General features: G+C 38.4%; 2 protein-coding genes across 5 annotated transcripts; one reads left to right on the top strand and one right to left on the bottom strand.

The window, feature by feature from the left end:
* Nucleotides 1–1,453: 1,453 nt before the first annotated feature.
* On the top strand, nt 1,454–8,834 carry ubxn6 (UBX domain protein 6). 3 transcript variants are annotated; one of them, XM_032526831.1, is made up of 12 exons: nt 1,454–1,673; nt 2,219–2,376; nt 3,114–3,172; nt 3,271–3,399; nt 3,545–3,642; nt 3,758–3,833; nt 3,934–4,018; nt 4,149–4,368; nt 5,681–5,811; nt 5,940–6,088; nt 7,230–7,355; nt 7,398–8,834. In XM_032526831.1, the coding sequence occupies exons 1-11, from the start codon at nt 1,591–1,593 to the stop codon at nt 7,353–7,355; spliced, it is 1,314 nt and encodes a 437-aa protein (XP_032382722.1). In that variant the 5' UTR covers nt 1,454–1,590; the 3' UTR covers nt 7,398–8,834. The 3 variants fall into 3 exon arrangements, with proteins under 3 accessions (XP_032382722.1, XP_032382721.1, XP_032382723.1); XM_032526830.1 differs by having other exon boundaries at nt 7,230–8,834; XM_032526832.1 differs by having other exon boundaries at nt 1,487–1,673; nt 2,222–2,376; nt 7,230–8,834.
* Nucleotides 8,835–9,534: 700 nt separating this feature from the next.
* chaf1a (chromatin assembly factor 1, subunit A (p150)) lies at nt 9,535–21,855 on the bottom strand. 2 transcript variants are annotated; one of them, XM_032526828.1, is made up of 16 exons: nt 21,553–21,855; nt 20,062–20,109; nt 19,091–19,716; nt 18,655–18,717; nt 18,243–18,487; nt 18,024–18,105; nt 17,858–17,926; nt 17,358–17,575; nt 15,168–15,333; nt 14,898–14,978; nt 14,016–14,114; nt 13,135–13,384; nt 12,333–12,489; nt 11,585–11,906; nt 11,311–11,395; nt 9,535–10,438 (listed from the first exon to the last, which is right to left on the bottom strand). In XM_032526828.1, exons 1-16 carry the CDS (start codon nt 21,617–21,619, stop codon nt 10,326–10,328), a joined length of 2,691 nt encoding a protein of 896 aa, XP_032382719.1. In that variant the 5' UTR covers nt 21,620–21,855; the 3' UTR covers nt 9,535–10,325. The 2 variants fall into 2 exon arrangements, with proteins under 2 accessions (XP_032382719.1, XP_032382718.1); XM_032526827.1 differs by having other exon boundaries at nt 19,085–19,716; nt 21,553–21,854.
* Between the last annotated feature and the right edge of the window lie 553 nt (nt 21,856–22,408).

Below are 22,408 nucleotides of genomic sequence, written 5' to 3'. Positions count from 1 at the left end.
AAAGATTGTCTGCTTGTCAGAGAAGCTAAATGTCAATATGCAGAAGTGGAAAGTAACTTAGTACATTCACTCAAGAACTGTATTATGCCGTCAAGTCTGCGTTGAATTTAAAGTTGTGTTGCCTCACTTTGACCACTTGTCGGCAGTGAACGCTCGGGATTCTTTTTTGCTTTAAATGCCTTTTTTATTCATACAAAATGCACAGCCATACATTCACAAGACATTCAAAAAACAAATCCTAATAAATCCACGGCAATTTGTAATTGGGCTTTATTTAAAGTGATGTATTTTTTTTTTTAGATAAACAGATATCCAGATGTGGTTTAAATAATCAGAATCAGAATCAGAATCAGCTTTATTCGCCAGGTATGAGGACACATACGAGGAATTTGTCTTTGGAGCATTGTTACTCACACTGTGCTTACACATACATATCAACCAAAACAGAAATATACACACTAATATATACACAATATATACATACTCTAAACAGAAACAATATAGAGGCATGAGTGCAATGAAGAGATCAATACAATTATTTAAATGTGCGTAGTGCAAGGGTACTGGGATAAAATAGTATTATGTTATTATATTACAATATGAACAGTATGAAAAGTATGAACATATGAACAGTTCTGAAAAATAGGAAATGAGAATGATGAATAAATAATAAAATATATAATTGAGATGTGAGAGTGGGAATGATGAGTAATACTAAATAAGTGGAATAATACAGGTGCTGTATAGACAGTGTTACAGTGTTATTGACCAGAACTGAACCTGACACTGTGGGTGTCAGGTAATGTAAAGGCTGTATGGATTTCTCCATACAGCCTTTCAGGAACAAAATAATCCACAAGTAAACAAGGCCAACACGACCATATGAGTCGTATGCATCAATCCAGTTTACTGCACATGTACCGATTAGGCAAATTAGATGTGGCAACTGTTCAGAATTAAACGTGGAATACTATATACTGTAATATATATATATATAATATATACATATATATATACATATATACAACCATATATAACATACATATATATACATATATATATACATACATATATATATATACATATATGATACATAATATATATCATACCATATATTACATACATATAATTGTAGTATAATATATAATATATATTATTATATATATAATATACATAATAACTTAAACTTGACATTCACATCTTAATCACATATTCCATCCATGAACAGAAATATAAATATAAAGGGCAGACTGCAGATCTGAGGCCAGTGTGCATATATATATATATAATTATATATATATCTATATGAATATATTATATATATTGTCTTATATATAATATTATATTATATATCTATATACTGACTTGCACACATCTTGATAATATTGAACGTCCATTACAGGCATATAAATATAAAGCAGAGGCTTCTGAGGCCAGTGTGCTCAATTATATATTCACTGATAGTGGCGGAAGCAGTTCTCTGTCAGCTGACAGAATGTGTTTGGTCCCACCTCCTCCAGTAGGTCCAGCTCAGTGCTCGTCATCTATTTGTGTTTCTGCGATCAGGTTGTTCTGTGCCAGCTAACGGAAATGAAGAAGTTATTCGATGGCATTAAGAAAGACCTTAAGTTTAAAACTGCGGGACCTGGGAAGAAACTAACAGAAGATACCAGGCAAATAACAAACTTCACTTTTAACCGTTGCAACAGTGCTGGAGCAAGCCGCAGTGCTAGCTAGCTAGCTGTCTAAAGACTGCAAAATGTAGTTAGCAAACAGCTAGCCGCTGGGTCACTGTTAGCATGTCGTAAAGCTACCTAAAACAATGTTGACAGTGATTATCACTGCAACGTTATGTGTTAGGTAGCATATAACGTAAATGGGCTATCGTTTACTGTTTTCCACCGTTAGCAGCTGGATTATATAATAACCGTCACTCATCTAATTTTAGGGTAGACAACAGGTAATCCCTACACAAATCGTATTTAGCCAATGCTCTTAGTAACGTAAAGGGATTTTTACACCGAACTGCTGACTGCAAATAGATAGCAGTATCACTGGCGTCTAGGCGTCCGTTTGCACATTAGATAGCCTAACGTTAGCTAGCTAACCCGCATATTTTGTATGTTTTTAAGCAACATTTTTGGCTATTTGGGGACGAAGATATGAGGCCCTACGGGATGTCTCTTCACTTCGCATTTCTGTCTCCCTAACACTGTAGTAGCAAGCCCGAGGTCGTGCAGAGCAGCTCCAGTAGCAAGAACAATCGCCATGCTCCCAGTGAAGGATCCCAGTTGGCCGGAGCCGCAGCCCTGGCCAGGATAGAGCAGCATCAGCGGCCGAAGGTCTACACCTCTCAGGACGCCATCAGGAACCAGGGTGAGACAGACAAACCTAATCCAACAATGAGTTGAATTCCACCCCGCCTAACATTACATACTATCGGATAATGGGGTGTGTATGCTTTGAGTAATGTTGTTTTGTGTTGTTACATGCAATTCTCATAAAATGTTTAGGGTTGTGAGCATTCATTTAACCTACATTTATGCCATACGACTGTTTCAGTTTTAGAAAGTAATATTAGTGTCAACTAGTGTTTCACAATTAATCGGAATTGTACCGATATCGCAATGTGGACTTGTGCAATATCCAAATTGCGGGCGGTTCAATATTTGTTAATACCAAAATATGTGTCCTATCAAATCTTACAGTCTAAAGAAAAAAAACTAATCTTTGTTTCATACAGATACCCACAAAAATTACACTATACTCATTTTAATAATTTTCAGTGAAAATGAGAATAATGATACAAAAACAATAATTCCCTTCAACATTGTGAATCCTATCACAATCGAAATAATTAACAATTAGATAGTTTCCTCACATGGTGCAGCCCTAGTGTCAACCTGATACCATTATGACTGAAACTATTTGTCAGATCATGGTTGTGTGCTCTCTTCTATTGTACAGACCAAAAACTACTGTAGTCTCCTCACGTCAGATTATTTGGTTTTTCCAATTCGCAGTTTGCTTAAAGAATAACAATGTAGTTTTAGATTGCTTATAGTGTTACCAAAAAGACATATAATTGCATGATTTTCTGTATTTGCTTGTAGTTAAAAGAGAACTGGAGGCGGCTGCACTGGCTGAGAAAGAAAAGGCAGATACAGCAGAGGTGTGTATCACAGTGATCAGATTAAATCGAGGTTTTTGAAATGGCATTATTAAGAGTATGCTTAGCTCACGATATTGGTGATTGACTATTCTTTCCAGGGAGCCAAAGTGTCAGTGAAAGATCCCGCCTGTCTCTCAGTGTCAGGTGTGTATTTCACATGTCCGCTAACTGGAGCAACTCTAACTAAGAGTGAGAGAGAAGTACACATTAAAGAAGCCATTTTGATGGTACGTCTGAAGATATTCTCACTTGTTGTTGTGGTTTTCGCTCGAATTGGAATGTGTTTGCAACATAATAACTTCCCCTGAATATGACTGAATGTTATTCTGAGAAGTACTGTTGATAAAACATGTAGTCTGTTTTTACTGGCAGCGGTTTGAGGAGGATAGAGTCGAGGCCTCTGTTATGATGATCCACACATTTAACAAAGACCGAGAGAAAGTGAAGGCTGCCGTGGACATCATAAGCAAGTAAGACACTTGGTAGTGGCTGATCATCATGCTGACTTCCATTTTTGACGTTTTCTGCTGTCACAGCGTCAAATATCTTCAGTAACTGTATGTTTGGTCATTGCTTTATCACCAGGTATATTGAGAATATATGTAAGAATCCCACAGAGGAGAAATACAGGAAGATTAAACTCAGCAACAAGGTGTTCCAGGTGAGTTTGAAACTGGGGTCTCTCAGTACCGGGGACATCATCCCTTTGAGTATAAGTTAAGGCTTCTTTTATATCATTCCCTCTTTTTGATTTATTTCAGGAGAAAGTCCGTTGTGTGGAGGGCAGCAGAGAGTTCCTGGAGGCCCTGGGCTTCACAAGCGTTATGCTTCCTGTAGAGGGTCAAGGTAAATGTGCCTACATTAATAAACAATAAGTTCCTTATTAACGGGCCGTTGTCACGGTCAACAGCTCCTTTAAAAAGTCAACCCGGCTAACAATTTGTCACAATTTGTGCTTGCTTTTCCTGGAGATCAGAGGAGGAAGAGGAGTTCCTGGTGTTATTAGAGCATAGCCCCGACGCCCTGGAGTTGATGAAGGAGAGGAGGGATCGTCTCCAGAGAGGAGAGCCGGTCAGAGCTCAGCTGGACCGACAGCCTCAAGCATTCAGATCCTCTCCCAACGCCCAACGCTTCGAGCTGCCGCCCGAATTCTACAACCTGACGGCGGAGGAGCTCAAGAGGGAGCAACAGCAGAGGTACAGACTCCTTGGTAATGGATGGTACAGAATAGGTTATAAGAACTACATTTATAAATCGATCCACCCCAAAAAAATATTCAAATTTTGATTTTTAGCAAAAATAACACAATTACATTCCAGTGGCATTGTGTATTTAGATGTCTAATTTCCTTGAAAAACTGCCTTTTTTTTCTCTGATTGTGATAGTGATGCCAGGACATTAGAGTAAAGACTAGTGCTGTCGGTTAAATGTTATTAACGCAAACCCATTTTAACTGCGTCAATTTTTTTTAATCCTGAGATTAACGTTCTTTTTGGCCAAGCAAACTTTTTAGTTTTTTTCACATGCTGTTGCAACAACTAGTAATGTTAGAAAAACTACAACAACCACTGGATCTAGCTAGACCAGAAACAAAACAACAGGCACGCCGGACACACTTGTTTGGGCTTGCGAGCCGGCCAAAGAATAGTAACGTTACGTTTTGAGTGGATGGCGAGCGTGAGACGCCGAAATGGACGCCAATAAGATTCTGAAAAAGTTGCTAAGTGTTCCATTGACAAGACCAAAGTGATGTGTGTGTTTGGTCGTTGTGAACTGAGCTATCATCACAGCACGTCCAGTCTGGAATACCACCTGATGGCCAAGCACACAGCTGATGCCAATTGCCCCCCCCCCCCATCAAATTATTATTTTCACCCTTTTATTGATGGACAGTGTTGCACTGTGTGTGAGATTACTTGCTCCAAGTGATAATGTAAATGTGAAATTGAGCACTCCAGTTGGCTTTATGCCAGTGTTGTTTTACATTTGCACAAAGCAAGCCGATCCACTTTTGAGAAAAAATAATGGGACAAAAATAAATCAAGGGACTATTAGAATAGAATAAATAAATTAGAATAGGAAAAAAAATTGCAATTAATTGCAAGTTAACTATGAAATGTATGCGATTAATTGCTATAAAATATTTTAATTGTTTGACAGCACTAGTAAAGACCCATATCTGATTCTTAACGTCTGCATTTTCTTGTTTGAGTCATGCTCTTTGACTACGTGGGGTTAACCCTGATCATTGTGCTTATTAAACATTGCACAAGCAGAACTAGGGTGTTACACAACAACCACATACATACACAAGAGGACAAAAGCAGATGTAATTGGCCATGATTGTTAACTGCTATTTGTATGATAGTAGACCTTTTCAGTGCTCAGTGGGTGTGCTATGCATCACACACACCTCTCCAGACTGTGGTCTAGTGGTGTTTTTCCATCATTTTGGACCATCAACCTGCACTCAATGACCTGTGTGTCTTGTGTGTGTGTGTTTCCTAGGAGTGAGCTGGTGGAGAAGAACGCCATGCTGCGCACCAAAGCCATGAGGGAGAAAGAGGAGCAGAGGGAGAGAAGGAAATACAACTACACCCTGCTCAGGATCAGACTGCCTGATGGAAGCATTCTACAAGGTAGGAGCTTCTTTTTTTCTTCTTTTTTTTTTTTTTAAATCCATTCATATCAATACAAAATGAGTCAACAACCTGATGAGCCCTTATTAAAATGGAAGTGATTCAGTAAAGATGATGTGTCACCCCAGGGACCTTCTATGCGTGGGACCGGCTGCCTGTGCTGTTTGCGTTTCTACGGGAGTCCTTGGTGGACGGCTGGCAGCCCTTCGAACTCATCGCTCCTGGAGGCCAGAAACTACAAGAGTCCGAAGAAGTCGCTCTCGCAGAGTGTAATTTGGTGAGTGGACACCAAGGGTCCTCATGAAACTGGCCCAAATGCAGTATCGCATCTAAGATACAGACAGTTTGGCTGGTGATGTTCTTTATTGTTCTACTGTAAACAAATTCAATGAAAAGACCAAAACCATTCCACGAACAAAACGCAGAGCATGTTTCTCTGTACCAAAAACAGTTAAGAACATCCTTCATGCATTGTCTTAGTACTGTAAATACACACAAAAGCTCCAAATGTGTATTCATCCACTGCTGGAAATAGTCCCAAACAAATGCACTGTTTGGGCCTGTTTGAGCAATGTCTGCTAAAAACTAGCCCAGCAAGTTTTAGGAGTTATTTTTTTATTTTTTTTATTTTTTTTAAATGCATCTTTAGTAGGAACAAATTAAGTTTGTGCCACAAACAGGTGATGGACCAACATATATATATATTATATATATATATATATATATATATATTATATATATATATATATATTTTTTTTTATATAGCGCCACAGTCGTGATGAAATACTTCATCTAGTAAAACCAACCATTTGGTGTTGCTTGTCCATGCTATGATAATTGATATTGAATAAATGTGGGCTCTAGTACCTCGTGCTAGACGATGCATTGTTTAACTGTCACAACACAAATAACTAACATAAATATCAATCATCAAAAGTCAGGGTGTGAAACTTCACTGGTCTCACCATTTGATGTAATTACGATGATGGATTAACGATTTGGATCGATTCGATATCAGAGACGCGTCACATCCTCGATATGATTATATATTCCTACACGTGGTTTTTATCAACAAATTCAAGTCAGATATGTATGAACTCCCCTTTTTATTTTATCGGTTCTTAAAAAAGAATTTCTGAATGGAAGTTTGAACACAGCAGACAAACTGGCAAAAACATAAAAAAAAAAAAAAATTGCAGACAAAAAATCAACAAACGACATCATAATCAAGTTTGGTTTGTCACTGCATTGCGATGCGGACCTGGACAAATCTGCAGTGCAATGATTCATTTCAATATCATTGAAAATAATTGTGAGTTGCAGTCCCAATAGCAAGTGTGTTGTCATCTTTTATACAATCCAATATTTGTATTGCCGTTTCCTAAAGTTGAGGTCAAATTGTGCCTGTATGTTCTCAGGTCCCTGCAGCTGTGCTCACCTTTGCCTGGGATGCAGCTGTGCAGGCGGATATTGCAGCCGCAGGCGGAAAGAGCCCCGCCCTCCTCAAACCAGAGCTGTTAGAAACCATTCGGACCCTGAGCTGAGCAGGCCCTCTGGTCCTGAACTCTCCCTGCTACCTCCCCCCCGCTGGCACTTCTACTGGGGTGGAAGTGCCCCTTACAAATGACTAGTGATGAGTTTATTTTTTTTAATTTTTTTTTTTTACAAATGCTAACTTAAGTCAGTAGCAACAATAGACTAGGGGGCAACTTTACTCTAATGCGCTTGTTTTGCTGAGCAGCCCCTTCTCTCTCTCTCGCCGTGGGGATGTCGTCACCCTACAGACAGTCTCAGCAGCACCCTGTACTGAAGGAAGCTCTACTAACAGCTGTAAGGAGAAAGCCAGGGACAAGTGCTTTGTGCTGCATCCTGAATGTACATGCTGTGTAGACAACAGACGAACCAACAATCTACCAGTCAGGTATACCTCAGGTGGCATGTTGAGACCTGGTTTTAGCTATGTTGACACTTTGTCCCCTTGTTTAAAGTAAACAGTCCACGTTGCTCCCACAACAGTTGGATTAACAGTGTGGCTGGACAGTCATGCTGAGAAAAATTCAAAGTACTAAAGCCAAGTAAATTTGGTAAAATACTGTTGAGGACATGTATTTGGTGTCTCAGCGCCTAGATTCCTTCATTTTAAAAGACTTGACATGCTATTGGTTTTGTTTGGCGGTGTTCAAGTTGAAGCAGTGTTTATTTTTGTCAGTTGACTGATGGATGGGATTTGATATATTAGTCTGGTTCGTCCTGTGCTCTGCAGTGGCCTTGCACTCCCTGTTGTACAACATTCGTATGCGTATGAGCACAAACCCAAATCATAACTGATGACTTAAAATTGAGGTTCAAAACAGCCATGTGTTGACAGTGTTGAGGATGGATTCTATATACAAATATTTTCTTGTATGTTACCAGCTTTTTGGGATCATTTAAAACTTTATAAAACACTAAAGATGCTCTAAATGTAAAATAACAAACAACTCATAACTTTCTCCACTACTAATTGCAGAGGCTCACTCCAGAAACCTTATGTAACCAACCTGTTCTGGCTGGCAGGCATGCATGAATTACATGTCTGCAGCGTGGACCCGTGTTGTCTTCATAATAGTAGTTTTAATTAATCTTGAGTCTTGTATTTGTTTGTATCAAACACATTTCCTTGAGATAAAAAGGGTGTATATGTCAAACATGGTGGGAATACATGAAAATGCAGTTCATGTTATGTACCAGTCCATTGAATGCAATGAGAAATCAAAGTTGTGAGTTTTAATGTATCCCATAATTACAGTTAAATGTTTTAGAGCTACCCTTTCCCTTGATGCATTGAAGGTTAATTCATGTATTTTGGTAGTGGTTTTGCTGTACATTAATCTATACCAGGTAAATCTGTAAAAGCTAATTATAGTTGCTTGTGGTTGGTTAAGATGACAACGACCTACCTCTCATTGCTTATGTTTAATACATCCCAAGTGAGCTGTACACAAACATGTGACAAATAGATCTTTCGTTTGTTTTAACAGTAGAAACAATTGTCACCACTTTAAACCTGTACTATTAGTGGCACACCAAAAAACGCAACACATAATTGCTGGGTTATAATTTAACGTGTTTTGTGAGGCCAAGGCGGCCATAAGCAACATTTCTGGACTTCTGTGCCGTCTCGTTCAGCCTGTCCACCGGTTGCCCACCAGGTGTTCAATGGAAGGGCTTAAATGGTTTATCAGCATTAAATAGTAAGCAGTAGTGATCTGTCCACATGGTCTGAGATGTATTCTGTTGCTTTTTAACCTGCCTGTAATAGATTGCTTGCATCATTACTTTTGTTTAATAAAAAGAATTATGATGCAAGTCAGTGTTTCACTTCAATCATTACCTAAAGGGAAGCTGCTTTACAACGAACACCCAACATAGTGACTTTACAAGATCCATTACAAAGCTTACTTCTCCAAATAACCCTTTGACTGAAAGATGTCTTGTATTCTAGGATATTTAAATGTTTTATTGAAAACAAAGCAAGACCTTCAACATCTGCAAATTAAACAAGGAGGTTTCAGTAGTGGAGAGCTTTTCTTTCTACTCAATCCAAACAAAAATACTGGACCAGAGTGATAATACACCGTGCAGTTTTAAAAGAGTACTACTCTTGAGCAGTCACTGTTATTTTCACCTTAGGCACTACAGCATCTCCTATATCCTTAAATAATACAAGGAATGAGTAGAATATAAAAGTGCGGCACTTTTATTCATGTTTAATGAATTTATCCTGTTCAAGTATTCTTGAAAAAAAACAAAACAGAAAATACATATTTATAAAACATTGTGACACCGGACCTAACTGTACAAGTACAGCTCTAGCAACTACTCCATTGAGTTGTCCAAGTTAGAAATTGCAGAATAAATGCACCCATTGAAATCAAAGGGAAATGCAGAGATCACTTCCAGCCTCTCATTTCTTTACTCTTAATTCTGGTAAACTATATACATTTAGACTAGAAGATATCCAATAATGTCATATATTCAACATTTCAAGAACCGTAAATAATGCTGTTTTTGATGTCTTGGATGCTTCTTCTTGTGGGCATTTCAATGCTGCTCTCCCCTCTGTTCAACCCAGTCTGCTGTAGGTAAAGCAGTGCCTGAGAGACTTAAAGAGGCCCATGCTGAACACATCTGACTGAAACTTCAATGCAAAAATCAATCAGATGGATAGTTAATTAACAATGGACAAAACTGCCCTCAATAATCAAGTCAGACACGCCTGATTGCACAACTACATTTTACAGGCAAGATGACTCCAGACTCCTTTAAAAAAAAAAAAAAAAAAGGTGAGAGGGAACTCATAATACTGAGCAGAGGCCACCAGCTGTGAGTTGCCTGTACCAGAGTGTGCTGCTCTGCTGATCAATCTTGATTAAAGACTTGATTCTGTCTTGGACACAGAGTTCAGAATCAGGAAGGAGACATTTAAGAGGATAACAGGGTAGCTTGGTGAGAGGAGACGGCCTATCCTGTCCTCAGGCAGTGGCGAGTGTAGGAGCAGTGCAGGCCACAGGGAGAGCAGCTTTGTCAGAGGGGGTGACCTCCATCAGACAGTCTCCCTCGCTGGAGGAGTTCTTTCTCGTTGGGACTAAAACAATAGTAAGAGTAATGGTAATTAATTAGGTTTCAATTAGATAATGAAAAATAAATTTTAAACTGAATTCTATCAAGAGCTTGTTAATGAATGAGGCAGGTGCTTAAAACAAAAGGGAACCATAGCCAAACTTGTTTTTTAACTGGAATCTGAATACTGCCGTTGTATCTGTACATTAATAAAGGCTTGCAGGGGCAATTAGTGTAGCCAAAGACACTCTGCAAAGCAGCACACTTATGATGTGCCGGTAGGCAGATTTTTTTAAATATTTTACTTTAGACAGTCTCCCAGTCCTTGCACAAAGCTAGGCTAATTGCCTTCAGCTATGCTATTGACAAAGACATGACAGTGGTATCAACCCACTTGTCTAATGAGTGGAACATGGCTCCCCAAGTTGCATTTAGGTGAATGTGCACAGGGGGTTGTGCGGAGAGGTTATTGTGGCTGTTTGTTTTATACTTATACTCTACATTACTCACTACTTTAACATTTGTTTATTTTTAGGTGGATTAACTAATCAGCTTGCTTGACATGCAAGTCAACACAACACATTGAGATTTAGGTGGTGCAAATTGGCTCCTCCTCGACCAAATATTAACCACAACACCCTTTTCTCCACATGTTCAGAGACGTACACATGCATCGCCGCAGAAGCATACATCTAGCTTAACTCCCAGTAAGAAAGTGAATGAGAGTAACTAATCAAAGTGTTGGCAACACAAACATATCTGTATTAGGAACATATGTCTAATTTGTTTTGTATGCGTCTAGCTGGTAATAATAGAAATATGTGTCTTAAAAAACACAAACATGCAAAAATTGTTTGAGTTACAAGTTGACAATCAGCTTTTTATTCCTCTACTCACTATTCTCTGTGGCGATGATGACACAGTCTTCCTCGTCGTCTTCCTCAGTGTCAGCTTGAAAACCATCTGTCTCTGTTACTTCCATCTGGCAAATACAGGGATTTAAGACCATTTGAGATCATAATAGGTTACAATCAGCATGTGAAACGCATATTTCTATGAGATGCAAGTCTTAAAAAAAACAAAAAAACATTAAAAAATAAATAAATAACAGAACAGAAATATGGCAGTAAAGTCTGCAATTTTAAAACATGTTAGAAGTGTGTTTCTCTACCTGCTCAGAGTCAGTACATTTCTTCATGAACTTGGTGATTGACATGCTGCCTGTGCTTTTTCTTTTGTTGGAGGATGAAGCCGTGGTGGAGGAGGTCTGTGGCGTAGTGGGAGAGTTTCCCTGAGAGCCTGTGGCTACCTGGGGTTCTTCACGGGACTCTTCTCGAGCTCCTGTGGTGAGGTAGGTCCACTGGCAGGGCACAGGAAGAGCCTCCTGCCCAAAACGGGACAGGACCTCTGTGTGCACATACCAGCAGCAGCGTCTGTAGGTTGAGCGCTTCTCATAAACAGCATTGCTCTTGATAAGGCGCTTCACCTGTATTCTGATGAAAGGGAAATGTCCATAGAAATAATGGACATGGCATCAGTGACATCACCCCCTGATTGTTTTGGTCAGTAATTAATAAAAAAAATTATAATTTTTTTAAGATTATTTTTTGGGGGCTTTTCTCCCTATTTAGAGTGGATAGACATAAAAGGGGGAGAGATGGGTGACAACACGCAACAAAGGGCCGCAGGGTGGACCCGAACCCGGGCCACTGCAGGATCCAGCAAACACGGGGCGAACGCTCCCTCTGGGTGAGCCAGAGGCCACCCCAGTAATTGATGAATACTATTTATATATTGATAATACTGTGTTTTGTTTAATATTTGGTAAAGACAACTGTCCTTTTTAAATAGTTTGTGTTTTGTTTTTGGGGGGATCACATTATACATAATATTGTTATCACTAAATATTTTGGCTTCACCTGGTGGGGATGTTTTCTGCTGAGCTCTGAGGGCTGGACAGTTCAGGAGCTGATGACGAGGAGGTGGTCTGCTGACGACAAAACTCCTGAAACTCAGTGATGATCACTTTGCTGCTGTTGAGGTTACCGTGCAGCAGAGGCAGCAGCTGGCCGAGTACTGTGGTAAAAATAGCATTAGAGGTTTTTTGAATGCATTATTAGCTCATAAATAAGAAACATTAAAGTAACTGTTAGAAACCCTAAACAACTTACAAACTATACAAAGTATCCCAACTTCCACAGAATTTAATTTTGATTCCCCTATAGAAGGTGCCCTTTTTTAACCAAATTAAAAAACTGCTCATTACTAACAGAGTAAAACACTTAGCAGAAAAAGGGCCCATGGGAGTTGTTTCATTAGAATTATTATGTAATGATAATAGTGATAGATGATTGTAATAGTCATAGGTGGGTTGTGATTATTGAATCAGTGTCTCATACTTATGTAACGGTAGTACACATCTTTGAAATTTGTAGCACCATAATACAAAGAATTTCGGAAGAAATCACGATAAGTTACCTCCAATTCAGATATCACACATCAGGACAAACCAATTAACATTTTCAAGATAATGTGAACTGGATAAAAATGTCTCATATACTCAATATACATACTAAGGTATGTGAGGTATTCATTCCAGGCAACTCCAAGCATTCACAGCCCAACAACACTGTTCACACAACTGTCAACTCCCCAATGGATCATCACCTAAAGAAATCTTTCCCAACTTGAATCAAAGTAAATCATGTAACACACACTTACATTGTGCTTCTCTCTGACACTTGCGTGAAAGCTCCTCTGGGCTGGGGCTGGTGTCTGCCTTGGGTAAAGGCTCAACCAGACACAGAGCAAAAGGCTGGAAGAGCTGCAAACCAGGTCCCTCTCCCTCCCAGACGCAGCCCCTCACCACTGGGTCCAGCACTTTCATCTTCTTCTTGGTGGACATCAGCTCATCCCACTCCCTTGCTTTCACTTTCTGACGTAGTTTCTGCTTCTCCAGGTCACCACCCTCCTGGAAGGTTGAATGTGTATTCATAGTGGTGAAAACAGGAAACAAAACATACAAAACATATTTTGAAATGAGAAAATTCCAGTCTGTCAGATTAAAGTGTCGCTCTCTCTAGAGCTGGGCAATATATTGATGTATCGAAATCGTGATCCGAGACTAGATATTGTCTTAGATTTTGGATATCGTAATATGTAATAAGTGTTGTCTTTTCCTGGTTTTAAAGGCTGCATTACAGTAAAGTTGTCATTTTCTGAACTTACCAGACTGTTTACCCACTTAGTCATAATATCCACATTATTGATCACTGTTTATTTATTTATTTAAAATATCAGTGTGTAAATATTTTGTGAAAGCACCTATAGTCAACACTTCAATATTGCTATATTTAAGTATTTGGTCAAAAATATTGTGATGTTTGAGTTTCTCCATATGGCCCAGCCTTAACTCTCTCTGATCTTAGATTTTCTAAAGCCTGTAAACTAGTTTTCTGTCAGACCATTCAAGTTACAATATGCTGAAAGGTTATAATGGAATTTTTGCACAACAATGCCAAAAATATATTGCCTATCACAGCCTTTAGAAGACCCAATAAAAATGTATTGAAAAACAACCAATTTAGCAGCACCCTTCATACCTCTTCTTCTAGAGCCCCCTCATCATCTGAAAGGTAGCCATGAGGAACAAAGAAGCCGTCATCATCATCATCATCTTCACCTCCTTCCTCCTCGTCTTCCTGAAATTGATTAGTTCTGTCTTTTATCTCATACCAATTTCTTCGTTGGGAAGATGCAAGATAAATATGGCACTGTAACAGTGTGTAATTTGTAGCATGCACAAGTTAAACAAAACCAACAAGGAAGGCAATTGGCTTTTAGAATTTTTGTTAATGCTTTAAATATTCAGATATTACACTTCATTTGACTACTTGGTGTGATGCAGATTCACTAACAAAGGTCAGCTATACCTAAAGTGAAAGCACTTTAAGGTACCAATTCAAACTCAAAACTTTTACAAAGCTTTTAAAGAGTATCATGCAAAAGTTGTTGCATTTTTTTAGGAATTCAAAATTCACAAGAGCACACATCAGTGAACATTTAATTGCCTTTTTTATTTTAGTTTTTTTGTTGTCCAAATTACATTAGCATTACATGCAGATGCAACCAGGGACTGTTTTAGTAAACTCTTTGTTGGTTTTGATGTGTTTAAAATTCTAGAGTCAGCAGTCGAATAGCAAATTTTTCAATGGACCAACCAAGTCCTCACTGTCCTTTACAAAATATGAATGTATGCCAATTGGTTATTCCATAAAATGGTCACTGCTTACAAGTTGATTTTCGTGTATTAAGAGAAATGTAAACCGGTGGCTGCCTGAGACATGGGAAATCTAAAAGCGTATATGCTTTGGTTGGCAATAGTGCTGATTACATACCATTTGTAGATGCAAGTGTACACAGAGGTACTTTCGCATAGGTTTTAAACTACAACACATGCGTTTTGACCCTTCAATTAAACTCACCCCTTCACTATGTGACAGGGATTCTCCTGGTTCTTCTTCCTCCCATTCTTCATCACTGTCAACCTCATAGTCCAACAAATCCTATGGTGACAGAACACAGTGATTAGTGTCACAGCTATGCAAATACAATACTTGGAAAAAGTTTTAAAAAAATTCAATCCCAATTCTAATAATAATAATCCATTTCATCTATCCTTAAAAAAGTAGGTTATGTTTAGAACAGTTGGAATCTTTTGACGGGGGACTAGTTAACCTTCAAAACAGTTTTACCTTGTCTTGTCGGATGGGGCAGCGAGGTGAAATGTGTAAACTCTTCTTACTCCAGGTGCCCCAGTAGGCTGGACGGTAGTTTGAATGGAACTGCAGAAGCTTCATGGATCCATAACGTTTACGATCTGGCACACCATCTGGTGGCCCTTCTACTGTTATACACTCACTGAGAAAACATATTTTATAACAGGATTAACAAAGATTGATAAATGAAAACAGCTGAGAAAAAGGAAGACAGATGTTAGATCTAATCACTATAGATGTAAATTTAAATGTGCTATATTTATATAGCGCTTTTCTAGTCTTAACAACTACTCAAAAGCGCTTTTACATCATACAGGAAACATTCACCATTCACACACATTCATACACTGTGGCCGAGGCTGCCGTACAAGGTGCCACCTGCTCATCAGATAAACACTCACACACACTCACACTCCGATGCGCAGCATCGGGGCCACTCGTGGTTGAGTGTCTTGCCCAAGGACACAGCCGCCCCATAGAGAAGCTATGGAGTTTATCATATTGTTTTTTGTTTGCGAGGGGAAAAAAAGACAGTTGTGCATACTGTGCAGGTTTAGTGGTTTTGTGTAGAGATTAGGCCTGCACGATTATTACTTATTAAATTGCGATTTTCTTTAATGACTTTGGTTCTCATTTAATTTTACGAGTCGAATGCATCACAAACGCTACTAGTTTCTTCTGGGAGTTTTAAAGATAGACTGTATAAAATAGGCTCTCCCTTCTCTTCATTGAGGCCTCTATGTTTACAGGCTTGTGGTGATGCGCAATCTGTTATAGGTGCAAAAAGAAATCTGTTTGGTTAAAATTGAGTAAATGTCCTTAGGTTTCATCTCTGTCAATGTCTTTCATAGAGCAAGTAACATTATATCTTTCTGACCATGACATTCCCGTAGACATATATTGTTTCTGACAAGGAACCCAGAAATTCCGACATTTGAAAAGTTCGCCACTTTACTCAAACCAAATTTCAAAACACCTGTTGAAGTCGGTCTTCTTTACTCTGTTGGCTGTTTAGGTTTTTCTCCTGGAACACGTCAAACACATTCTGCATTTACTGCGGCGTCTTGTGTTGACTGTTTACATCATCATATGTACATAGTACTAGTAGCCAGGTCATGTTTGTAAATGAGAATTGGTTCTCAAACAGTTTACCTGGATAAATAAAGGTTAAAAAAAAATAAAAAATAAAAATAAATAGTACTGGTGTTATTGTTGAATACATATTTCTAAAATTGTATTGTTTTTGTTGAGTTATTACTACACAATACTTTTTCTGACCTTGTTGAATCCCCTGAAAAATAATCCATATTACAAAAAAGACTAAAACTAATTAAAAAAAAAAACTAAAACTAAGCATTTTCCAAAAATAAAAAATAAACTAGCAAACCCACTTTCAAAACTAAGTAAAACTAATTAAACTGAATTTAAAAAATAAAAATAAAAACTAATGAAAAATGCAAACTATAATAACCCTGGTTTGGTACTGCCAATCTGTTTTGGTTTGTCATGGTCAAAAAAATCGTGGCAGAGAATCGTGATATCAATCCTAAGCAACGAAAAAAAAAAAAAATCGTGATTCAGATTTTTCTCTGAATCGTGCAGGCCTAGTAGAGATTTATTAAATATTTAGTTACATTCAGTAAAGCCTTTTCCGCCTGTCTTATGGATACACAGAAGACAGTGAATGCAGAATTGCACTTCCGTTGTGTTGTACATAAACCTCTTTGAATTGCCTTGTTGTTAAGGTAGTATAAAAACTAATTTACTTGACAATTAAAAAAAACAAAAAAAATCTATTATAGCCAAAATTTGCAAAACAAGATAGTGCATGGATGTCTGCAGTTATAGCAAAAAAAAATGGGTTACAGCCCAACACTAACACATAGAAGAATGATGTTCATCAACTCCGCACAGCGGCTAGACAGATTTTAAATCTGGTGGAAAAGAGCTTTTTAAGAAAAAAAAAATGTAATCAGTGGATACATAAATGTTTGTCTGCCTTATTATTTTGATAGTCATTTGATTCAGCTCATACCGATATTTCCTAATAATTATAATACCATCATTTTTCTAATAAAACCAAATAAAAAGAAAAAAGAGAAAACCAAAACTGGACATTGACAAAACAGAGTGCACAAAAATAATTGCCACTATTGCCAGTTTTACCTGAGTGAGTTCATCTTTCTGGGTTTGGTGGGTCCCGAGCTGCGATGTCCCTGCCCGATCCAGTCTTTGAGTCCATTCAAGTTCTCCCCAGGGTTCGACAAAAAACGGTCCAGTTCCTCCAGAACAGAGTCCTCACACTGAACGCGACATAGCGGTGCCAGAGCCATGTGTTCTTTTATCTCAAATGGTGCAAACTTCCCACACGCAGCTGCAAGTGTCTGAAACAGCAAAGTTGCAGTAATATATTTTTATTATATATTACAAATTACTATCTTTAGTTAAGGAGGGTGTAGAAGTGATAGCAGCATGTGTTGCAACTCAAGCAAAGAACCTTTATGCTACTTATAATTATGCAATAAAAGATATGTTAATGATATTATGATAATTAGTAAGCTCCAACGAGCACTATAGTTATGAACAAAACCGTTTGTAGAGGGATAAACTCACCTGAAAAACCAAACTTAAAAAAAATATATAATTAAAGTGTGATAACTACTAACCTTTGGAGCTTGTTGGATCTTGGGCTTCTGCAGAAAACGTGTAATTTCAGCTTTCTCAGCTTTAAGGCGCTGTAAACAGATACACATTGGTTAACAGGCTATTCAGTCAAATTGTCCATTACAAATCAGAAACACAAAAGTCATAGCTTCTACTACATAAACTTACATCCTTCTCTTCTTTCAACCGTTTTTCTTCTTCCTTAATTTGCTTCTCCTCTTCTTTTTTCCGCTTTTCTTCAAGTTTCGCCCTGGAGCAAATTTAAGCAAAACACTTAGCATAAAAAAAACTATGTGTATGTAACTGCATTTTTAACCAACTCTGACTTGGAACTGAAAACATCCAAATGTCTCAACTTAGGAGTAACATGAACCATTCATTACTCACTCTAGCTTTGATTTCCTTAACTCCTCTTTTGCTTTTAACCTGTCTGCCTTTTCCTTCTCCTCCTTCTCCTTTTTCTCTTTTTTCTCTCTCTCATCTTTTTCTTTCTTCTCGCGTTTTTCCCTTTCTCGCTCATCCTTAAGTCGGCGTGCCTCTTCTTTCTTTTTCTCTTTTGCAGCTTTAGCCTCTTCCTTCTGTCGTTCTTTCTCCCGTTGCAGCAGAAGTCTCTCCTCTTGTTCTTGTAAACTCTATAAATTGCAACATTTCCGTCAGTTTCTCTCTTCAAATTACTTTTTATAAATGACAAATTGTGTTAGAAATTCAACACATGACAAGACAGGTTGCATTTAAAACAATGTTAAAAAACAGGCACCTAAAAATAACAGAATTTGCAGTGTATATATCAAAGTCCCACCTTCAATGAGCGTCTTTTGATCTGTTTCTGATCTGATGGTATCTTGGGGGTGGTCTTTGGCTCCTATATGGATGGGAAAAATTATAAAATAAAAACTGATAGTCCTTGTCAAATTTGTTTGACAATGTTATCAAGCCTTATCATTGATTAATTTGTGTGCATTATAGCTGACAAATTATGTTATTGATAGTAGAAAGGAAATGCTACCATCAAAGATCTCTAATTACTAAACCACTAAGAGCTTATCATTTAAAAACTACTACTTCCATCAAATTTTGTATTACCATGTGGTAATTTATGATAAACCATTTGTTTTTGTGTGATGTATCCACATACGTTACCAAACTCTTAGGACTACTGATAAATGTATATTATGTGATATTGCATCAATTAATACTATACAAAAGCAAGCAATGGGAGAAGTACATACTGTAGGTGTACTAGTGTGGGTAGGGTCATCAGTCTTGGGCTTCTCTGGTGAGCTTTCACATGTGGAGCTGACAGATGAAGCTGACAGCATAGACCTGTTTCCTAAACTGGAAACGTTCTCCGACTCATCCTGCTCCTCTGGCTCACTTTCAGAATCCTGTGTTGTATCAAGCAGTGAAATAGATGCCGTCTGATTACCATCTTCTTCCTCCACATCTTCTTCCTCATCTTTGCTGTCTACTGTGCAGTCTGAAGTGTCTCTTTCAGGAGTGTGATCAATGTTGCTGGATTTCCCAAAAGATGCAGTTTTGTCTTTGTCTTGATGCTTGTCTTTTGTTGGGAGACAGGGAGAGGCTGGAGTAGGTGGCACAAGGCCCTTTACGGGAGACAAAGTGTTGTCCTCAGTCAGATCTATAATCATGTTCACATTTGACGGGCCAGGGCGCCTACGGCTCAGGAAACCATCAAGGGGACCGCGACCATTAACCAAGGGTGGTCCATTGTGAACAGGGAGTGCAGAGGAATCATTCTCCCTGTCTGAGACTCCTGGTTCAGGGCAGGCATGTGCACAGGGGCGTTTGGGCAGCTGGTTCTCTTTAGGGTCGGAGTTCAGGCGCTTGAACGGTAGACGAGCTAAAGGAAAAGTAAAAAACAAACTGTGTCAATATAATGGCTGTTGTGTTGTATCTGTCTAAATAATGAAGAACAGATGATGGGTCTATTACAAAGATGTTCATCAAAATGCAATCTGAGAGCATCAAAAATTAAAAATATTTGTAAAAGTTATTGAATGTGTTAATTAATCAAAATAATGTTAGTGACAATACAGATTTGAAGGGTTTAACAAATGTAGGTCTCATTGCTGTAGAGGACAACTATAACCATATGAGAAGGCGCAGCAATCATTAACAGGCAATGTAAATGTAAGGTATGTAGGAAATGGACAGTATTACAATTATTAGTATAAAACATAATTACCTTGGATAAGTTTCTTGTTGGCATTCTTACTTGACTTACAATCCATGCCTGAAACGAATAAATACAATCATAAAATAATACTTTAAGCCAAAACTTCACTACAAAATATCGACCATTAACATTTGGAATAATGTCTGAATGGCTGTTATACTGGTCACAGCAAATCCATCGAGAACAAGGTATGACAACTGTGGAACTGATAACTGAAGTTTGTTTGTAGGCTATGAAAACACAAAAGGAGGATTTAAAATAACAACCACTGTCAATTAAGCTGATAGATTACAACTCATTTTAATTATTGTCTTCAAAATAGCAACAACCTAGGCCCGGAGCACACATTTAATGCATTAACAACAAAGCCACTTTTTACGGTTAAGACTCCGCTTACAGCAATCCGATATTAGTTTACTACTATAATAACGCCATGCAATTGTATATCTAGCAATCACCCTGTATTGATGTGAAAGTCTATCGAATAGTATCAACGCACAGAGAGTATTATTGGTTAAGGTGTTGCATGAAATGTCACATTAGTTTGTAACGTCGGTGTGCTAACGTTACAGTGTTACAATACATTTAATAGTTGTTTGGTTTGCTCTCCCGCCAACCATTGTGTGAGTAGGTGCTGTAGGCCCGGTCGAGTCCGCAAAGCACACACTTTATATGGCTGTCAGGCAAAGGATGCATGCCCGACAACAATATTTAAAACTTCGCACTGGGGACAATTGTTGCATATACGTTAAGTTACTATAACCACAAGAAACGTGGGTCTGTGAAAATACTAAGGACAACAGAGCAGCTCTGGAGTTCCACCTCAGAAAACAGCTTTCATGTGAGGTGCTACTGTTAACCAACTCACCAATGCTAAGGCGACTAGCTTGTCTGCTAACCTAACAAAATGAGCTACTGCTAGACAGCTCTCGGGGCAGAGCCTATGGGCCAAAGCAATGACATAGCAACTGTACGTTAACAGAGCAAGCAAGCCTTGTAGCCAAGTTTGCCACTAACGCTAGGCCAACAAGCTAAAGTCTCTCTAACCGTAACTTAATGTTAAGGTCACAGCCTTGTGACGGGAAAACCCATGGTATTTTCAGGACTAAGCTACTTTAACATAACGTTAGTGTAACTCATTTGACTTAGCTACCGTTGGTAACATGATAACATTAGCAAGCTGGGGCAGCAGGTTAGCTTTACATAGCTAGCTGTAATGTTTGGAAAGTCAGCGCTGATTTAATGTTAATTAGTTAACGTTTGCCTAATAACAATGTCACTAAGTTAGCTAACGCTAGCTAACGTTGACTTATATCGGTAGGAAAACGAGGTGGCAAAACTTAACGTTAAGCAGCATTCATTTGTCTTTGTCATTCTTTTGAGGACACTAACTTGTAGTTCAAACTACACTGCGTCCGTAATATAGCAATAGACGTTTAGGCAAGTTGATAGAACCATCTACAGACAGCTTGCTAAAAATGGCATTAGCATTAAAGTTACCTCTTCTGCGGGGAGTCGATGCTGCCAGATGTCCGTCCAGAGAGGGGTGGTTTTCCGCCGCCAACATCCCAACCACTAAGCCGGGGCTCCTCTAGTTTGCGATATTCAACGTTAAAACAACGGTACAGGTTGCGAGAATGCCACAACAACGGACCAAAAAGTATGCTGTTATTTAAACGACATGTATTTCTTATTTATTTCACATAAAACATAACGCATTCTTTTTCCGCATCTCCCACATACTCCGGTTTACCCCGCTGCCTGCCTCGCGCTCCCTGGTCGGAATTGGCGGGAGTGTGTCACTTGCATCAAAAACCGTCGCTGATTGGTCAAAGGCAAGTTTCTGCTCACCGGTGGAGGCGTTTGTTTTTACTATGTGCGTTGCACGTTGTTGTTGTTTCGTACAGTAAATCGACTTGGAACATAATGAAATAGCACTAGAGTTTCAAATGTGGCGTCATACTTGAACTCTTGATTAGAAAAACGAAATTTTGTGAGCTCATTTTATTCAGTGGTCTAAATCTTTTCTTTAATTAAGATAATATCCACCCTGTTCGGGACAGCCTGTTCTATAAACCAAAGGATGTCAGCTGTATCTCACAGGACACGCCTTCTGTCTGTTGTTGGGCTTTGTGATTGGCCGCGGAGTTTGACTTTCAGAAGTCAGGGGTGCCATGTTGATTGTGGGATGTTTTTTGTTGTTGTTGTTTTTTTATTAACAAAAAACAGTTACATAGCCAGTATGTATAATTCATAAGTCAAAACCAAAAAAAAATATATATATATATATATATATGTGTGTAGAAAATAAATAAAAATAAAAGAGAAAAGTGTAGCACAAATAAAGTCAAATGTA

The sequence above is a fragment of the Etheostoma spectabile genome, chromosome 9 (assembly GCF_008692095.1).
Source record: "Etheostoma spectabile isolate EspeVRDwgs_2016 chromosome 9, UIUC_Espe_1.0, whole genome shotgun sequence".
Lineage (NCBI taxonomy): Eukaryota > Metazoa > Chordata > Actinopteri > Perciformes > Percidae > Etheostoma > Etheostoma spectabile.
The sequence above is the reverse complement of the archived record's forward strand: the minus strand, read 5'-3'. Positions and strand labels throughout refer to the sequence as shown.

Coding starts and splice junctions, on each gene's coding strand:
- ubxn6 (XM_032526831.1), top strand. CDS start 1,591: ATGAAGAAGTTATTCGATGGCATTAAGAAAGACCTTAAGTTTAAAACT. Junction 3,173..3,270: donor AAAAGGCAGATACAGCAGAG/GTGTGTATCACA, acceptor TATTCTTTCCAG/GGAGCCAAAGTGTCAGTGAA. Junction 3,643..3,757: donor GCCGTGGACATCATAAGCAA/GTAAGACACTTG, acceptor CTTTATCACCAG/GTATATTGAGAATATATGTA.
- chaf1a (XM_032526827.1), bottom strand. CDS start 21,619: ATGTTGGCGGCGGAAAACCACCCCTCTCTGGACGGACATCTGGCAGCA. Junction 14,115..14,897: donor CCCTGTCACATAGTGAAGGG/GTGAGTTTAATT, acceptor AATCAATTTCAG/GAAGACGAGGAGGAAGGAGG. Junction 11,396..11,584: donor AATGTACTGACTCTGAGCAG/GTAGAGAAACAC, acceptor TGTATTTGCCAG/ATGGAAGTAACAGAGACAGA.